The sequence below is a fragment of the Ambystoma mexicanum genome, chromosome 11 (genome assembly GCF_040938575.1).
Source record: "Ambystoma mexicanum isolate Mex_15411 chromosome 11, UKY_AmexF1_1, whole genome shotgun sequence".
Classification (NCBI taxonomy): domain Eukaryota; kingdom Metazoa; phylum Chordata; class Amphibia; order Caudata; family Ambystomatidae; genus Ambystoma; species Ambystoma mexicanum.
The window spans coordinates 8,298,443-8,315,887 of record NC_090934.1 but is presented as its reverse complement, the minus strand read 5'-3'; the positions used below and the strand labels follow the sequence as shown (position 1 = coordinate 8,315,887).

The following is a 17,445-nucleotide window of genomic DNA, read 5'->3' as shown; positions in this document are numbered from 1 at the left end:
GCTGCCACAGCCGCCGAGTGTGACAAAGGGATTAGTGACGACCATGGCTCCAATTCGGAGGCCGTTGACCTCTCGGCGGAGCAGTCTCGCTCCGTTCCGTCCCCAATAGGCACAACGGGAGTCCTGCTATGGGGACTGTACATCCCGGCGACAATTTTCCCACACTAAAGACACAACCCCCGGTCTGTCTTCGTCAACAGTTGAAACGTTCCATCGTGCCAACAGGCACACAGGATAATTCGCCAGTACCCGCCAATCTTCAGGATTGGCAGCCCCGCAACCGCAGGAGCGGCATGCGACCGGGCTGTCTAAATCAAAGGGCGCTACCACCAATATTCAAGCGACCATCGAGACGCATCAGAAGAAGGCGTCGGCGGCGCACAAGGCCCCGGTTACACCAAAAACCATGCAACAGCAGGTCCAGGCCAAACACGTTCCTATGATACCTAGTATTGCCGAAAGCATCGCTAAGATCGTTTTGGCAACAAATCTAGGGGGAAGTTTGAAGGACTCTTCGAAACCAAAGGATAAACCTAAGGACTTGTCGAAACCTAAAGCTAGACCTAAGGAGTCATCAAAACCTACGGATAGGCCTAAAGAAACGCTTCAACCGGCAGAACCTGAGACTTTTCAGAGGGTCCTGGGTCTCTTTCTTAGACGTTAAAAGAAAAATTGCGACGCTCTAGAGCAGGAGATCAACTAGAAGAGCCTTTCCCACCCCTAGACTCCTACAACTACCAACATTCTTTCAGAACCCCTCAAACCTGGGGGAGAGAAGCCTGCACACACTGTACGCAGAGCAGTCACATTTTACATGGAAAGAACTCGACCACTAAGAAGGCCCATCAGTTTTTCGTTTCAGTGGCAGCAGGTAGAGAGGGAGATCCTGTCTCCAAGTCTACTATCTCGAGGTGGATTGTCCAATGCATCACACTCAGTTTCTCTCTTGCTAAGAGAGAACTGCCTTCAAGCCTAGAGCACACTCTACTCGAGGCACGGGGGCTTCCATAGCTTTCATTGCAAATGTTCCTCTGTAGTCCATTAGCAAAGCGGCAACCTGGAGTTCTGTACACACCTTTACAAAACACTATTGCCTAGACTCTCATTCTAGGTCTGATTCTCAGGTGGGACAAGCAGTACTAAGACATCTTTTCACTACTGAAACACTGTCGCGCTCTGAAACACTTGTGTACGAGCGCGATACAAATAAAATATATCATATCATATACTGTTCCTTTTCACAACCTACCTCCAACTCCAGGTACTGCTCGTTAGTCTATGCACAGCATGGGATTCTAAGCAGATTAACAAGCATCAGAAGACATGCATTACTTACCGTAAAAGCATTTCTGATGATTGTATCTGCTTAGGTTCACATGCGCCCACCCGTCTTTCCGTGCTCGGATGGAAGGAACATAGACATCTTGCTACTATTCTTTTCTGTACTCACTCACGGTAGTCATAAAGCTCCCTAACGGCAGAAAAAATACAGAGGGACCTCGACACGTGAGAGATTTTGGGTATTACACATCACGTTAGGGATAGTGTTACAGGCACGCCCAAGTCAACATCCCCTTTCGTTTCTCGAAAGACAAGCTGCAATACTCGCCGGTTACCACTGGATGTCGGACTAGATGCACAGCATGTGAATCTAAGCAGATAGAATCATCAGAAATGCTATTACGGTGAGTAATGCATGTCATCGCCCGAACCTTTTACATTTGGGACTTTTGGTTACTTTAATATGTGGCGAAGGACAAGCTCGTGGCCGCAGATGCATTTTATACCAGAGGCCACACTGCGCTTATGGTCTGGAGAATTGCTGCACACTGCCCTAAAGCGTCGCAGGACGATAAGTAATCGAGAACCTTTCATTACGACTTTGCACAGTGTTGTATTCGGTTTAATAACACAATGCTACATTATGCTTTTTCCCATTTAATTTTGCAAAAGAAAATTCACATAAGTAACAAATAACAAGAACAGAGAGCCTTAATGGTTTTGTCATCAAACGATGACTCATTTCATGTTAGAAAAAGTTCTTCAGTGATGCCATCTATACAAATAGATGCATATAAAGCACTTAATAATATTGTGCTCCAACTGCCATAGCATGTAGTTTTAGTGCGAAATAAAAAAATAGAACATCCAATTTGAAAACTAGTTTCATTAATTCACATCACCCACAAGCGGCAAAAACCTGTTATAGGCGTTGGGCACTCTTCACATTTTCAAGGCCCTGGACTACTGGCCCGCACTGCAGCTCCAGAGTATAGAGTTGATCATATATCAAATTTAATTCCATAAACATGTCAAAGATATTAATTCACCAGGCCACATTCTAGAAAACCATCGGGACACCCAGGGTCGGCCATACTAGCTGGGCAATTGGTCCTTCTTTTGGCTGCCGGATATCTTCTCTAGCTGGTTTCTCCTCCCAGTCGACCTTGCTGGCTGGACCCGCCAACCTGTGCTGGGAACGTTCCTGAGTTGCTTTCCCATGAAATTCTCTTTGGTGAAGCACCTCAAGGTAGGAAGAATCAGTCACTCAGAAGAGAGGTAGGTCACTACTTCTCTACTCAGCTTGCCTGGGTTGCCGCTCGTCCCCTCCCATCTTTTCTGGGATCATTCTTAGTTGTCTGGCTGGCTTGCTATAGCCTCCCAAATTGCCTGGATCTCCTTGGTCCGGTTCATTCCTCCAGGTGGTTACCTTGTTGATGTCTCGACTTCTCATCGATAGTTTGCCGCCCTGAGGACATTGATTATTTTTCCTTTCCGTTATCTGTGTAATCGCTGGGCAAGGGTCTTGGGCCCTATGTACCAGATCCTGCTGCCATCCCTGTGGAAGAAGGCAAGGTTCTTCTCTGCCCTCTACTGAACAGAGCCTTGAGTGTCTGGTGCCGTGTGCACATGTCCCTAGCTCGTGGGTTTCTGAGATGCTTCAAATTCCTTTTCGGGGATCCCCGGGTCCTGGAATCAAGTGCAATTTGCCATTGGCCCGAATCCTGCTTTCGCTTCGTTCTCTGGTTTGTTTATTTGGTAATGCGCACCGAACCCTTGGGTAACTGGGCGCAGCAAATACAAGGATACTTAAAGCTTAGTTACAACATGGAATAAGTACAATGAAGACAGCAGAAATGGAGGTAGGTACAGTACACAGTAAGTTACAAATATGCATACTTCAGGAACATTAGTATATATTTGGTTGTATTTGGTTATAATATGGTTGTCTGGGTCTTGAAATTGGGAGGGACTGGAACTCCTCAAGTGTCTGCGCCCTGACATTGAATTGGTTGCTTCCTGGTCTACACCTCTGCAGTAGAACAAGTGCTTACCTGGCTTTAACCCACACCCGTGACTTTGCCCTGTTGATTCCTGCCTACACCTTACAAATGATATGGTACCTCAAAGTGACAAAGGGTTCTTATGCCTGGCTGTTCTGCTATGCTACCCATTGAGAGTGTGTTGGCCAACTCGATGGATGCCATGTCCTTCCACTCCTGATGGGTCTCTTTACTCCCAATGCCGATATGCTGTGGAAAATCCTCCCCAACATGCACGATTTCGGGTTTGGTTGAGCTCTGAGCCAGTTCATCAAGTATCTGAGAGGATTGAAGGAAAGGACTTTCTGGGGATGGGCTGGTGGGTTGTGAGCTGGAATAATATTTGTAACATCTGTTTTCTTCCTGACAGAGATTGCACCGATGATGGCAAAGACTATTAAAGCTTTTAAGAATCGCTTCTCACGCCGGTAGGTGCTGTGGAACTGAACTGTGAACATGTCAATGGAAGACGGTGGACACCAGACTTGATGGTCAAAGCTGTGAGCGTGTTGGGCTGCAGCGGCGCAGTCTTCACCACCCGAAGTGTTTCTTCTCAACTCTGCCCTCCACGCTCCTCTCCCCTAATTTAAATATTTTAAGCATCTGATTATTTTAATTGATTTTAGTCTAGTTTTATCAGATGTCTTTCCTCTAATGCCTAAACAAAGAAGATGGAGGGAGGGCTTAAGACTTGCCCCACCACTCACCTCAATCTCCTTTGTACTCCAACATCCACCCCTTCTGCTTTATCCTGAATTGCATTTGTGCTCACACATTGTGCGTGTTCCAGAACTGTAACTGCTCGCATGCACTGTACCTGCTCAAACACTGACCCCATCTGTGCTGTGCCTGTGCTCATAAGGTGTGGCCCTGGACCTGTTTGGCTCACTGCCGCCCACGGTGGACTTGCTGATCTCTCACCAATAGTTTGCCTTACCCACTGCTTCCTCTGTGGAATGTGCTTGGGCAATTAACCACAGGCTGTACCCTAGAGAAACAAAGCTTCTTCCTGGTGCCGTCCTGCCCTCTGATCCAGACATCTAAGGGCCGCCTCACTAGGGGGTGAGGGCAGGATTAGATTCTGCAATCACTGTCTTGAGACATATTTCTCATGAGCACCAAAGCAGTGCAGCTCACCAATCAAAGAAATGTGGATATTGTTACAAATGGAGAGGGGTTCCAAGTCCCCTTGACAAGCTATGTCTGTGCTTAACATACAAGGCTAATGGAAGCAGGGGGACTCTTGCGCCTGCCTCCCCTTGTCCTCATAATCCACTATTGACCCAAACCCCGCTGAACCCACACCTTCACTATACCTCATGCCCCTGCTACTCTACCTTGCACTTCATGCCACACTGCCTGTATTGTTCCTCCTCACACCCCTTGCCCTCTACTGCACTTTACCTCCTCATAGCTCTGCCTACTTTATACCTCCTCTCCCCCTCATTCCCACTCCCTCACTGGACCCTTCACAACACTGCTTCCTCTAGTGTCCCTTCCTGTATTATGCCTGCTATACTCCCCGTGCCCCACCTGATGTCATGTCACTTGCCCCTGCCGCACGGTGCACTCTCCTCTTGTGTCCATACATGCAATGCCAGCGAACACCGTTTGCCACCTCCTGCACTGTGTGCTCTGACCATTTCTCCACTCGTGTTTGCTTGCTTCCAGCTCTCGCTCCCAGCACAAGCTTGTCAGTTGTATGTGCTCTTACACTTTGTGGTGCTGTTGTTTTGTATGCCTCAGCCCATCTATTGTGCTGCAATGTACCACATCCTCATATTTCATCTAACACCCTAAACCTGTTTCACATACAGTACTGTAGACACTTCCTTTAGGGTTCATGCTGTTATCTGTGCTTTCAGTTTCTACCTGTGCTCCCACAACGGTACTGTACCTGCTCGGACCATGCCAGCTCACACTCGGTTCATCTTCCAGTAATTCTTCCAACTTGTGCTGCCTTATGTCACATGCTGTGCTATCTTTTTTCCCCTCACTGTTTCCCCTCTTCCTGTACCGTGCCGTCTACCCACACTGTTCTCCTGCATTCTTCCTGCGTTCCCACACTGTCCTACTGATGTATGGTGTCTTTTCTCTGCCGATGTGCTCCCCTTATTCTGACTCGGCTGAGAACATTTTGGGAAATTGGGTGAATCACTCTGGTGTTACAAAGAGCTGCATCTTGGAGCTGGGTTTTCGTGGAATGGGCATCTTGTACAGTTGATATTTTAATTTTATTTTGTTAGTTTTCTTAAATCTGATTTTATGTGCTAAAGGGGTCTAAAGGGTTTTTCCACTCTTTCTTGTTGTGAAGACCTTTATGAATCGCTTGTTTTGCATCTCAAGTTCCTTGTACTAGTGTAAATTTTATGTCTTTTAAAAAAGAGGATCATGTTTTAAACCCCAGGATTTAGGGGTACACTGCAGGGAGCCCAGGATGGCTCGACTGGGCACTATCGTATTCACTGTGGGGACCACATCTGCTCTGGTGTATTTGATTCAGCCTTTTGTGGGAGGGGTCTAGAGCAGACCGAATCATGTAGTCTGTTTCAAGCTCCTCTGTTAGAAGAAAGGCAATATGATTGACTCATGGCTGGCTAACCCAGTTTTGGGAATGAGGTAAAGCTCTAATTTTCTCGTGGGTTTCCGGAAGCTTCATGTGCTTATGCTCCGGTAGTCGTCACTGCTGTACCTTCACGCCTTCTTCTAGTATGCTGGCTTTTGCTGGGCTCATTCAGCGATATTTTGATGCCTGTGATTATGCAGTCGTGAGTGAAGAAGTGAAACCTGGTGTTCCAGTGCCACCCGAAGCGTCTCTTCTGCAGCACTGGAACTCTGTAATAGGAAAGGGAGAGACTTCTGTTCTATTGGCCCGGCGCCCAAAAGACATCTGGTCATGTCCACACTCAAGCAGGTTTGCATTCTTCATTCCCAGCCTCTAGGTTTCCCATGACTGCCAGCGGTTGGGATCCAAAATGCATCTTTGCTGTGTACAGCCCGTACAACTAACCATCCACACCTTTTCCTCTTGGTTGCCAATTGGCAATGTGTGCTGAGAAAAGCAGTAATGAGTCGATCCACTGCCTTCTTGCCCCAGAAAAAGGTGGTAGTGACCATAATCCAGGGTACACGTATGCTGGAGGGCTTTTAGAAAAGCAATGGGTTGGATGGCCACATTGCACACGTGCTACCACACCCGGTGCACCTCTAGCATTGTGTGCTGCTAGTAAGGCTAAAAAAGTCATGTGTGGTTGCTGGGGAAATAGTGCCCTGTATGTTGACACAATGTGATGGTGCAACACAGAGGCCTGAGGCAGCAAAGGAAACAAATAACATAACCTGTTGAGAGCACTGCGTGGGAAGTCCTTGTAATGTCCTTCAAGCCATAGAGAATAGTTTGAAACGTTTTTAAAATGCTTATATACACTATATAATATAAAAGTAATTTATTTATTACATGTTTACGTTTGGCGCATTTGATACTTGGTGTACCTGCATGGTTCCCAGCCATTCATTTCCTGCTGCTTGAGTTTAGAATGCTTTGCCTTTGTATTCTCACAATGAGACTTGGCAAGCTTGGTGGGTTGCGCTCACTTGCACCGTAGAAGAGTGCTGCATTCTTCTAGTTATCCAATTCTTCTTGCCAATTTCAGATTGCAGGAGGAGGCCAGGGCTGGACATCTGTCTTTCGGCGATGCAGGGTTAGTGCAGCGGGTGAAATGTTAGCATCTGTCGTATTGGGTTGCAGAGGCAACTACAATTGAGGTACTGATGGTTACAGAGCAGACAGACCAAACATGGCCACATCTGCACCAGGCCGCTTCAAGTCTCCCAGGCTTTGACCTGAATGGGGCCGAGACGTTGCAATATGTTTGGCCATTAGATGTGCTTAACGTTTTGCTTTGACAAGACTGCACTAACACCAGACTTGTACTCCCATCTAATGTGCACCTCTACTTGCCTGACGTTCCTGCAGTCTTTGCTGGCTGTGGGCACACTGCAATCTGTTGCTTTTGAGCACATGATGATGCCTGGTAAGCTATAGCTATTAGAGCAGCACAGCAACTTGCGTAGTTCTGCCTAGGGTTTGCGAAATAACTCCGGTTTCTTTCCTCTGTCCTTTTGAGTAGTTCTGAGGTTGGCACCAGCATACCCCCACTGAGTGCTACCTGCCCAACAATTCCAGCCTCTGGGTTTTGCGCCTGTACCCTGGCTAGCTGTTGTGGGTTTCTGGTGTTGTGCCATTTCCAGAGAGTGGCAGAACCAGTTTGACTGCAATGGGTGTGTAATGTGCCCACACTTTGAATCTATGGAACCAGCCTGAATTCAGTGGGTGTGCACGGTGCACATTTATGCACCTGGTGTATGATGTGCCTAGTGCTGACCCTATTACTGAAAGGAACCTCCCCCTGATCTCGGTCTGTGCCCTCAGCCTGCCGTCGCATGTCCTGGAAGCAGCCTCAAAAGACCTCTTTTAAATGATTTTAAAAAGATGGTGGCAGGCTCGGAGAGGGGTCAATTGCTGGGGTAGGTTTGTATTTTGGGATCCTAACTATGTAAATAAGTTTTCCTTTGAAATTTTTTTTGTGGTAACTGCCTAAAAGAATATTTTAATTAGATAAGTTATATGAAAAGGAAGGAAGCCTTCCATATCTTAATAAAAATGAAATCCTGTCGCATTGTCTGTGTTCATTCTTTGTTTTTTGGGTGCTCGGATCTTCTTGCAAAAGGATTCATCCGTGTCTGCTTGGGGGTGTTCAGATCTGCATGCAGATGGATTCATCGGTGTCTGCTTGGGGGTGTTCAGATCTGCATGCAGATGGATTCATCCGTGTCTGCTTGGGGGTGTCGTGTACTTATTGCAGGTGGACGTATTGGTGCAGTTTTGCGGCTGCTGGCGTCCGAGTGAGGGTTTCTCAGCGTTGCCTCTTTTGGTGTGTGCTTTGATGGGCAGGTGCTCACTGGAATCAGTAGGAGGTTCTGAGAGCAGTGGTTCTTGCAGCACTAGGGCTAGTGCCAAGCACGTCTGAGCAGTGTGTATGTCCACTTCCCTTTCCCAAACTGGCATCATGTTTCATTATGCCTTTAACTGAGGGATAATGGGACGGGCGTGCTATGCTGGGGGTGGACGGTAGGGAGGCTTCATGTAACTGGCGTGCTATGCTGGGGAGGTTTTATGAAAAAGGCGTGCTATACTGCGGGTGGATTGTAGGGAGGTTTCATGTAACTGGCATGCTATGCTGGGATGGAGGGGGTATCAATGCGTCCTGTTGGGTGGCTAGCAGTGAGAAAATGAAGGCTCGAGAAGAGGAAGATTGCAATAGAGAGGACGCGTGCAGCCCGGTCTTGGGAGCCCGATCACTGGAGTTTACATTTGTGGTGCTGTTTAGAGAGGGGCACTGGTTTTTCAAAGGGCAACTGGGAGGATGGCCCATGAGACTTGGCAGGTGTGTAAGTGTGCTTTTTCAAAGGTGTGCCACCTAGCACATTTGCCCATGCAGTACCCAGCCTGCATCCCCAATGGGTCATGAAAGGCAGGGGAAGCAAACCCCCAACCTTATATGGTCCATTGGGCATGCACGCTGGGGTACTAAACTGCACAAAGAAAACCATGTTTCCCTGCAAAATTGAAGCCAGCCCACAAATGCTGTGTGTCTTCACTGAACTGGCTTGGTTCCTCCAAAACGAGTGGCTTTGTCGGCTCGTTTGGGGTGCTCTGGCTCCACTACACATATAAAGGAACCAGGATGCGCTCCATGCTACCTGTTGTGTGAGGCACAGGACCATGAACTGAGGGCCAGCGTGGCGGGCTGAGTGAGCCAGTGTCTGGATTCCGGGCCCAGGCTGCATGTGTTCTTATGGGGCCATATTGGCCTACATTGGTGCTGCAAAACTTGGAAAAACAGGAATTTCTGATGCTTATTAATCTGCTTAGAATCACATGCTGCTCATTTGGTCCGACATCCAGTGGTCACCGCAGAGTATCGCATCTTGTCTTTTGAGAATCGAAAGGGGACGTCGACATGGGCGTGCCTGTAACACTATCCCTAACGTGACGTGTAGTGTGCCCAAAATCCCACATGCGTCGAGGTCCCTCAGATCGTTTTTTTTCCGCCCAGTATACTGGTCGCCTTAAGCGGAGCTTGTCCAGAGATATTGCTAATTGTTCCCTCGACCTTTGGTCGAATATATTTTCTGATGCTTGTTAATCTGCTTAGAATCACATGCTGTGCATATGGTCCGACATCCAGTGGTAACCGCAGAGTATTGCCTCTTGTCTTTCGGTTACCGAAAGGGGATGCCGGCATGGGCGTGTCTATATCACTATTGTGACGTGTAGTGTACCCAAAATCCCTCACATGCCGAGGTTCCTCAGATGGTTTTTTCCGCCCAGATAACTGGTCGCCCTATTGTGGTGCTCTTTATAAGAGACCTTGTTAATCCTTGTTCAAATACTACGACGAAGACTGCAGGAACTTTCGACGGCGGTGGGCTTCAACGCCTAAGATCCGGCGGCAGAGCTATCCACGTGGCCAGGCCCTCTGGCCTGCCTACAGAGTAGGGAGAGTGGGGTCGGGGTGGTCATATCTTCCGCTATGTCACTCCTCTTTACCCTATAGGTCTGTTCATCGCCTTCATTACCTTTCGCTATGGAAAGGACACCATTTAGGTATTGCCCCTCTTGCAGGGTCAGATACCCGTGGAAGGACGAGCACGATAAGTGCAATAACTGTCTGCCCCTTGACCACAACGAAGCGCGGTGCGCAGCCTATAGACTATTTTGACATAAAACACTTAGGGAGCGCTGCGTTTAGTGGTGGGACGCCGACGGCATGTCACAAGCTGGATCTTCTTCCCCACCGAAAGTGACGGGGGCACTAGTGATGACCAAGCATCCGCACCGGATGCCATCGACCTTAAAATGGACCCTTCTAGGTCCGCCACGCCGTCCCCGACCCCGCTAGGCCTGACGCAAGTCACTCTATGGGGACAAAATCCGGTGGCGTACAAAAAAGCCACACTAAACACACAACCCCAACCCTGGTTTAGATGGTTCTGCCAAAACGGGCGAAAGCACCGACGGGACCGCCAAAGATGTTGACGGATTCCTCTGATCTTGATGATCAACAGCCTTCTCCGCATCTTGCGACTGGGCCTTCGAAAATAAAGGGCGCTACCTCAGAAACACATTTGGCCGGCGAAGCGTGCTCTCCTGACGCTCTGACGCCCCCCAAGGCCCTGGTAGACGAAAAATCTGCCGCTAGGCCTCTTAGTCGCTCGGTAGGTAAAAAAATCTACCTCTACGCCCCCTAGTCATATGGTATGGTACCGCACGGCCCGCTTCGCAGGACATCGACGAAAGTATTGTGAGTATTACTTCGGCTTTATGGCTGAAGCCTAAAGACTCGACTAAGCGCAAGAAGCGTGCTGCGGCCATGTTGAAAGACGCGCCACAGCAAACCGATGCTCGCAAGGACTACGAAGACAGTCATGAGCCTTTGTCTAGCGCTATTTGTAACAAATTTCGGCACCATCGGGAGGAAAATGAAGATTTTCCACCCATTGACCCTTCTGGTTCGTCTAAATGGACCAGGGAAATATTCGAAGGGTGCATGGACCGTTTGGAAAGGTTTGTCTCGCTTTCAGAACACCCTACCCCCAAGAGACCTCGGGAGGGCCCCCCTTCTGTGTCAACTTTGAGATTTCCTGGAAATTTAGGACCTTCTCAAGAACATTTCACTTCCATCCACCCTGAAGATGAAATCCAGATGGACACTTATCAAGACATTTACAATGAGGAAGAGGATACTACCTTCCTACAGGACTTCACTGCGGATGACCAGGCGGATGCCACGGAAAACTGGGAGGACACTCCTCAGGCTGAGACGGAGCCATGGGCGCTCCCTACTCGCGATCAGGACACAGATGTCCTATGTTTGGATTCCCATCTGGCCCGCCAGGCTTCACCAGTAGACTATCAGATGGCTTTCAATGCCATTTTAAGGAAGGCAGCCGATCATGTTCAGATCGCCACCCAGGAGGCCATTCCTGAACAAGATTTTGTGGAGGACATTCTTAAAGAGAAACCCCCCTCCAGCCAAGCTATTCCGCTCCTAAATTCCATTAAAAGGAGATTGGCTCCTTCCCTGCTCAGACCAGGGCAGTGAATCCAAGGGTGGAGAAATTATTTCGGCCATCGCCTACTGACTCTCAATATATTAAAAGCCACGCCTCCTGCGATTCCCTAGTGGTTACCACCACCTGGAAACTGGCAGCAGTACCCCTTGTTACAGGAGAGGCACCTCCCGATAAGGAGTCGAAAAGACTGTACGCCTTGGGTAAGCGAATTACCAGGGCAGCTGCTTTTACTACGAGCATAGCAAACACTATGTTGCTTGCTAGCTATGCCGATGCACAGTGGAACCTAATGCAAGAAGGTCTCCAGGAAGTGCCTGAACACGCAAGGACCAAATTACTCACTATCATGACCGAGGGCAGGCGGGTCAACCAAAATGTAATAAACACCCTAGATAACCAGTTTTTCGTTTCAGTGGCAGCTGGTAGAGAAGGGGATCCTGTCTCTAAATCGGCTTTCTCAGGGTGGATTGTTAAATGCATCACACTGTTTATACTTTTGCGAAGAGAGAACTGCCCTTCAAGCCTAGAGCGCACCCTATTCGGGGCACTGGGTCTTCCGTAGCATTCATTGCAAATGTTCCCCTCAAGTCCATTTACAAAGCAGCAACCTGGAAAACACTATTGCCTAGACACTCATTCTAGATCTGATTCTCAGGTGGGACAGGCAGTACTAAGACATCTTTTCGCTACTGTTCTTCATAACCCACCCCCAACTCTGGGTACTGCTCGCTAGTCTATGCACAGCATGTGATTCTAAGCAGATTAACAAGCATCAGAAGACCTGCATTACTCACCGTAATAGCATTTCTGTTGATAATATCTGCTTAGATGCACATGCGCCCACCTTGCCTCCCCGCCCCGGTGGAAGGAACATAGAAGTCTTATTACTTTCTTTATGTAAACGCTCACAATAGCCTTGGGCTCCCTCATGGCAGAAACTAATACAATCGGAGGGACCTCAGCGCATGAGGGATTTTGGGTACACTACACGTCACGATAGGGATAGTGTTACAGACACGCATATGCCGACGTTCCCGAAAGACAAGATGCAATGCTCCGTGGTTACCACTGGATGTCGGACCATATGCACAGCATGTGAATCTAAGCAGATACAATCATCAGAAATGCTATTACGGTGAGTAATGCATATCCTATTATTATTCAACATCACCCTGACCGTCCTTCCTATCAACGGCTGTCCCGGATCTCTGCTGAAACCTCCACGGACATTCGATGGACGGTGAACCAGTCGGTGTTGCTGACCACGTGGCCGGGCCTTCCAGCCGGCCTACACAGTAGGGAGAGTGGGGTTGGGGTGGACATTTCTGTAAAATCTGAGAATGCCTTTGCCTTTCCTCCCTCTTTCCTCTCTGGTTTTATTCACTTTCCCTATCCTCAGCTATGGAGAGGACTCATTTAGGTTTTGCCCCATTTGCAAGGGCAAGTTTCCTTGGAGAGATGAGCATCAACGGTGTAACTGGTGCTTGCCCCTCGATCACGCAGAAAAAGGCTGTGCGGCTTGCAAGCTCCTCCATCCAAAGACATTGAAGGAGTGTTGTCTCAAGCGGTGTGGGGCCCATGAGATGTCGAAGGCCGAGGCGAGTTCTCCCGCAACCGCAGAGTGTGACGAGGGCATCGGTGACAATCGGGCCTCCGATTCAGAGGTCGTTGATCTTTCAGCAGAGCGCTCCTGCTCCACGTCGCCTGTCCCCGGCCCAGCCAGGCACATATCAGGCATTGCTATGGGGACTGTACAGCCCAGCAACAAAAACAAACACTCGCAAACTCACTAAACACACAACCCCCCGGCCAGTCTTTGCCACAGCGCCAACAGGCACACCGGATGTTTCGGCCGTGCCCACCAACCGTTGGGATCGGCAGCCCTCACTGCAGTGTCAGATGCGCCTAGCGACCGGGCACTCTAAATTGAAGGGCGCTACCCCCATATTCCAAGAACCGTCGAGATGCATCGTAATAAGGCTGAGGACTACAAAACCGCAGGCCCAGGCTATGTGTCTCCCTACTGCGGAGAACGTTACCTAAAGCATTGCGAGAATTGTTTTGGCATGCGCAAAAGCGACAAAGAATTCGACGCCCACAGGGAAGACCAAGGATTCGTCGAAATCCAAAGATAGGCTGAAAGAAATACTGACACCCTCCGCCAAGCCTAAGGAGAAGCACAGGGACATGCAACCTCTGTCAGTCCCCCGAGAAATGTTTTCGGAAGGTGAAGAAGGTATTTCTTCGGCGTTGTGACAAACAATCTCGACGTTTGGCGTCAGAGGATAGTTTACAAGAGCCCTTTCCACCTCTAGACCCCTCTAGGTGTTCTGTTTGGACCAGGGGAAAATGTGAGTATTGTATGGAGAGGCTTGACAGGTTTGTAACCCTCCCAGAGCACTCCACCCCCAAAAGACCATGGGAAGAAGACCTTTTGACCCCGTGGCTAAATTTCCAAAACTCTTTGATCCTTCTTAGGAGAAGGATGTGTACACTAACGACCTCACGGAGGAGGAGGTTCTTGCAGACTCTCAGGACGATGATCATTTCATTGACCCCGAGGACATGCATGATCCCACAGAGGGGTGGGGGGAAAACCCAGATATGGGTGACCCTTGGCAGTCTCCAAATCCTTCACCAGATCCTGATGCCCTGTGTTTGGGTTCCGCCCAGACCACTCCCACTAGACGGGCCTCTCCAGTGGACGATCAAATGACGTTTAACGCCATGTTGCGCAAAGCAGCAGAACATTTCAAGATCGCCACTGATGAAACTGTTCCTGAGGCTGATTTTGTAGAGGACATTCTTAAAGAGAAACCGCCGGCCTGCCAGGCTATTCCTCTTCTAAACTCAATTAAAAAGCGTCAGTCTCCCTCGTTATAAAAACCTGCCCTCACAATTGCAATTAATCCAAGGATTGAAAAGCAATTTCAGCCTTCCCCCTTTACATCAGAGGTCACTCACCCCAGACTCCGTGGTGTGACCACTACAAGGTAAAGGGCCGGGGTACCCCTGTCTACCGGGGAGGCAACCTGCACCCCCTGATAAAGTGTAAAATACTCTACGCCCTAGGAAAGAGGGTCATGGCCGCAGCAGCCTTTTCTACGCACATTGCTAACAATACTACTTTGTTAGCCAGCTACACAGACACTCAATGGGCCATGTTACAAGAAGGCCTGCAGGAGGTTACTGAACCGCTGCGAACTAGTCTTCTGTCCACGGTAACCGAGGGCAGACAAACCAAAGTATACTCAAAAGCACTTTGGATTCCGCTGAAACAGCAAGTCTATCTTTAGCTCAAGGCACCCTCCTAAAGAGACACGCGTGGCTAAGAAACTCTGGATTCAAGCCAGAAACTCGAGCATCACCTATTAATAAACCCTTGGAAGAATCCAACCTATTTGGAAGAGTGGTCGACGAAGCTCTGAAGACTGCAAAGAAGGAGCACGACACCCTGAAGATGCTAGTTCAAATCACACAAAAGCTCTCCACACACAAGCCCTCTCTAATAAGATTAAACGTGAGACACTGCACAAAACCTTACATAGAAATTATAAGGCATTTACTACAGATAACATGTCTGAATGTATGAATTTCCTTATGCATAAAACCAAGGAACCAGACCACCCTGATATACTTGTGGAAGAATATAATACTCAAATGATGAATCTATTGGACGATGTGGCTCCAATGAAGTCTAAAACTATCAGGAAATCTGCACGCCAACAAAAGTGGTTTACACCGGAGTTAAGCAAATTGAAGGCCAGCAAAAGACGCACAGAACGTATCTGGCTCAAAGACCAAAACTCAAATAATAAGCCACTTGGAAACTACATGAAAAAGCATCTAAAGAAGCAATCCTGGAGGCCAAACGGACCTATTATAATGACCAAATTGAATTAGCAGACAATGATACTAAGGAACTCTTTTGCCTTTTCAGGTCTTGGGAGAAACCAGAAGTCCTTAATCATACCATCATACCCACTACATTAGGACACAGAAAGCCTTCGCTAATAAATTATGTGCCCAAGATAAAATCGGGAGAGAATTACAGAGCCAGACTCTAGGTACAAACTCCCGCAACTTAAAGCATGAAGAAACAAAACATTTCACTGATCATCTATTACCTATAAATGAGGAATCGAAATCCACTCACATAGGATTTAGATTCCCAGAGATCTTAGTTGCTGAGAAAGAGGATATTATGAGAGCCATGAACCCAACTAGTTGTCCGGGAGATCTCGTACCTTCTAAAATTATTTTGGACCACTTGACCATTTTTGCTCCATTCCTATGCAGATTTGTGAATGCCTCTTTTAGACACGGCACGGTCCCTCAGGCCATTAAAACAGTGGCAGTCGCACCACTTCTGAAAAAGGCAGGCTTAGACCCCAAAGATGCTACCAATTTTCGGCCGACTACTAATACAGTTTTTTTTCTGAAATTGGTCGATAAGGTAGCTACAACTCCTCTTCAACTCCATATTGAAAATTTAGGCCGGCTACTTGAAAGGCAATCTGGTTTCCGCCGCTTTCACGGCACAGAGAGCGCCCTGGTAGACCTCCAAACCCACATGCTAACTTTAGTGGAAAGGAGCAGACCGGGCCTGCTAATATTATTAGATATTAGTGCAGCCTTCGATCTCTTGGATCATAAGATATTATTAGAGAGGCTGCTAGATACGGGTGGTCTGGCTACCGAGACTACAAAATGGGTTAGATCCTTTTTGGAGGGCTGAAGATCCAGGGTGCACTGGGGAGACGCATTCTCTGAGATGGAAACCATCATGTGTGGCGTCCCCCAGGGAGCATGCCTATCGCCCCTACTTTTTAACATCCATATCGTCCCCCTCTGTAGAGAACTGGAAAAGTTGGGCTTTTTCTTTACTAATTATGCAGACAATTTACAGTTGTCTATGGAACTATCGGGAGATCACCAGGAAGACCAGTATAAACTTAATGAAGTCTATAAAGTAATAAAGAACTGGATGACTACAAACTGGCTATGCCTTAACGCCTGGAAAACGGAACTCATGATTTATGGGTCCAAAAGATCTAGAGGCACTAACACCTGCTTTTTCTAGTTTCCTGGTTGAGGACAGCCCCATCACAGTAGTTGACGAGGTAAAAACCCTGGGTGCATATCTGGAGGCCTCGTTGGACGCAGGAGCACAAGTAGATGCTATTGAAAAACATACTCTATACCATCTGCGTGTCTTGAGACAAGTTGCTCCACTAATCTCCAAAGAAAATCAAGCCAAGTTAGTAAGTGCAGTCATTTTGCCACGACTGGATTATTGCAAGACGTTACTGGGGGTGCCAGCAGAGAAGATGTTCTAAGATTGCAGAAAATTCAGAATACCTCTGTGCGGATAATTTATGGCTTGAAAAGGCATGAACCCACTTCACTTGCCAGAAAGGAATTACACTGGCTACCAATATCAGCCAGGATTTCGTTCAAAATGCTGACCCTGTGCCATAAATGTATACATGGGACAGCTCCGTCCTATTTAAGGGTCAAAATTACCATCTATCAGCCCACAAAAAATCTTCGCTCCACTTCCTCCTGGCTTTTACAGGTGGCAAGGACTAAGAGCTCGTGGAAATGGACGTTCCTTCCCAGTGCTCGCGTCCAAGGCGTGGAACAATTTGGCTCTCGGAAAACAAAGTAATCTTTTGGCCTTTCGAAAACTGCTGAAAACGACACTTTTTATCTAAACTTCGGCTCAACTTTCACAGAACCTTGTTTCTGCTTGTGAAGGAGCGCTTAGATGCCCGAGGGCTTTGGCGCTATAGAAGTGGGGTTTAAAAAAAAAAAAAAGGCGAGGAACTGGTTCCAGATGCCTTTTCTGTGGCCAACGCTTCCCTCAAAACCAGTACACCTCGGGAAATAATTGGTCCTCTGCACAAGGAAGCAGCGGATACACTACCCTGTTTCCCCAAAGGGTTCAGCGTCGTGGAAAAGGAAGGGGCCAGAACTCTAC

The 17,445-nt window shown here is 48.0% G+C and overlaps 1 protein-coding gene across 1 annotated transcript in view; it reads left to right on the top strand.

Moving 5' to 3' along the window:
• ELOA (elongin A) overlaps positions 1 to 7,997 on the top strand; it is a 190,321-nt gene extending 182,324 nt beyond the window's left edge. The window contains exon 11 of the mRNA XM_069622389.1: positions 3,694 to 7,997. Within this exon, the coding sequence (XP_069478490.1) occupies positions 3,694 to 3,755 (62 nt within the window). The 3' untranslated portion in view covers positions 3,756 to 7,997. The remainder of the gene's footprint in view (positions 1 to 3,693) is intronic.
• The last annotated feature ends 9,448 nt before the right edge of the window (positions 7,998 to 17,445 follow it).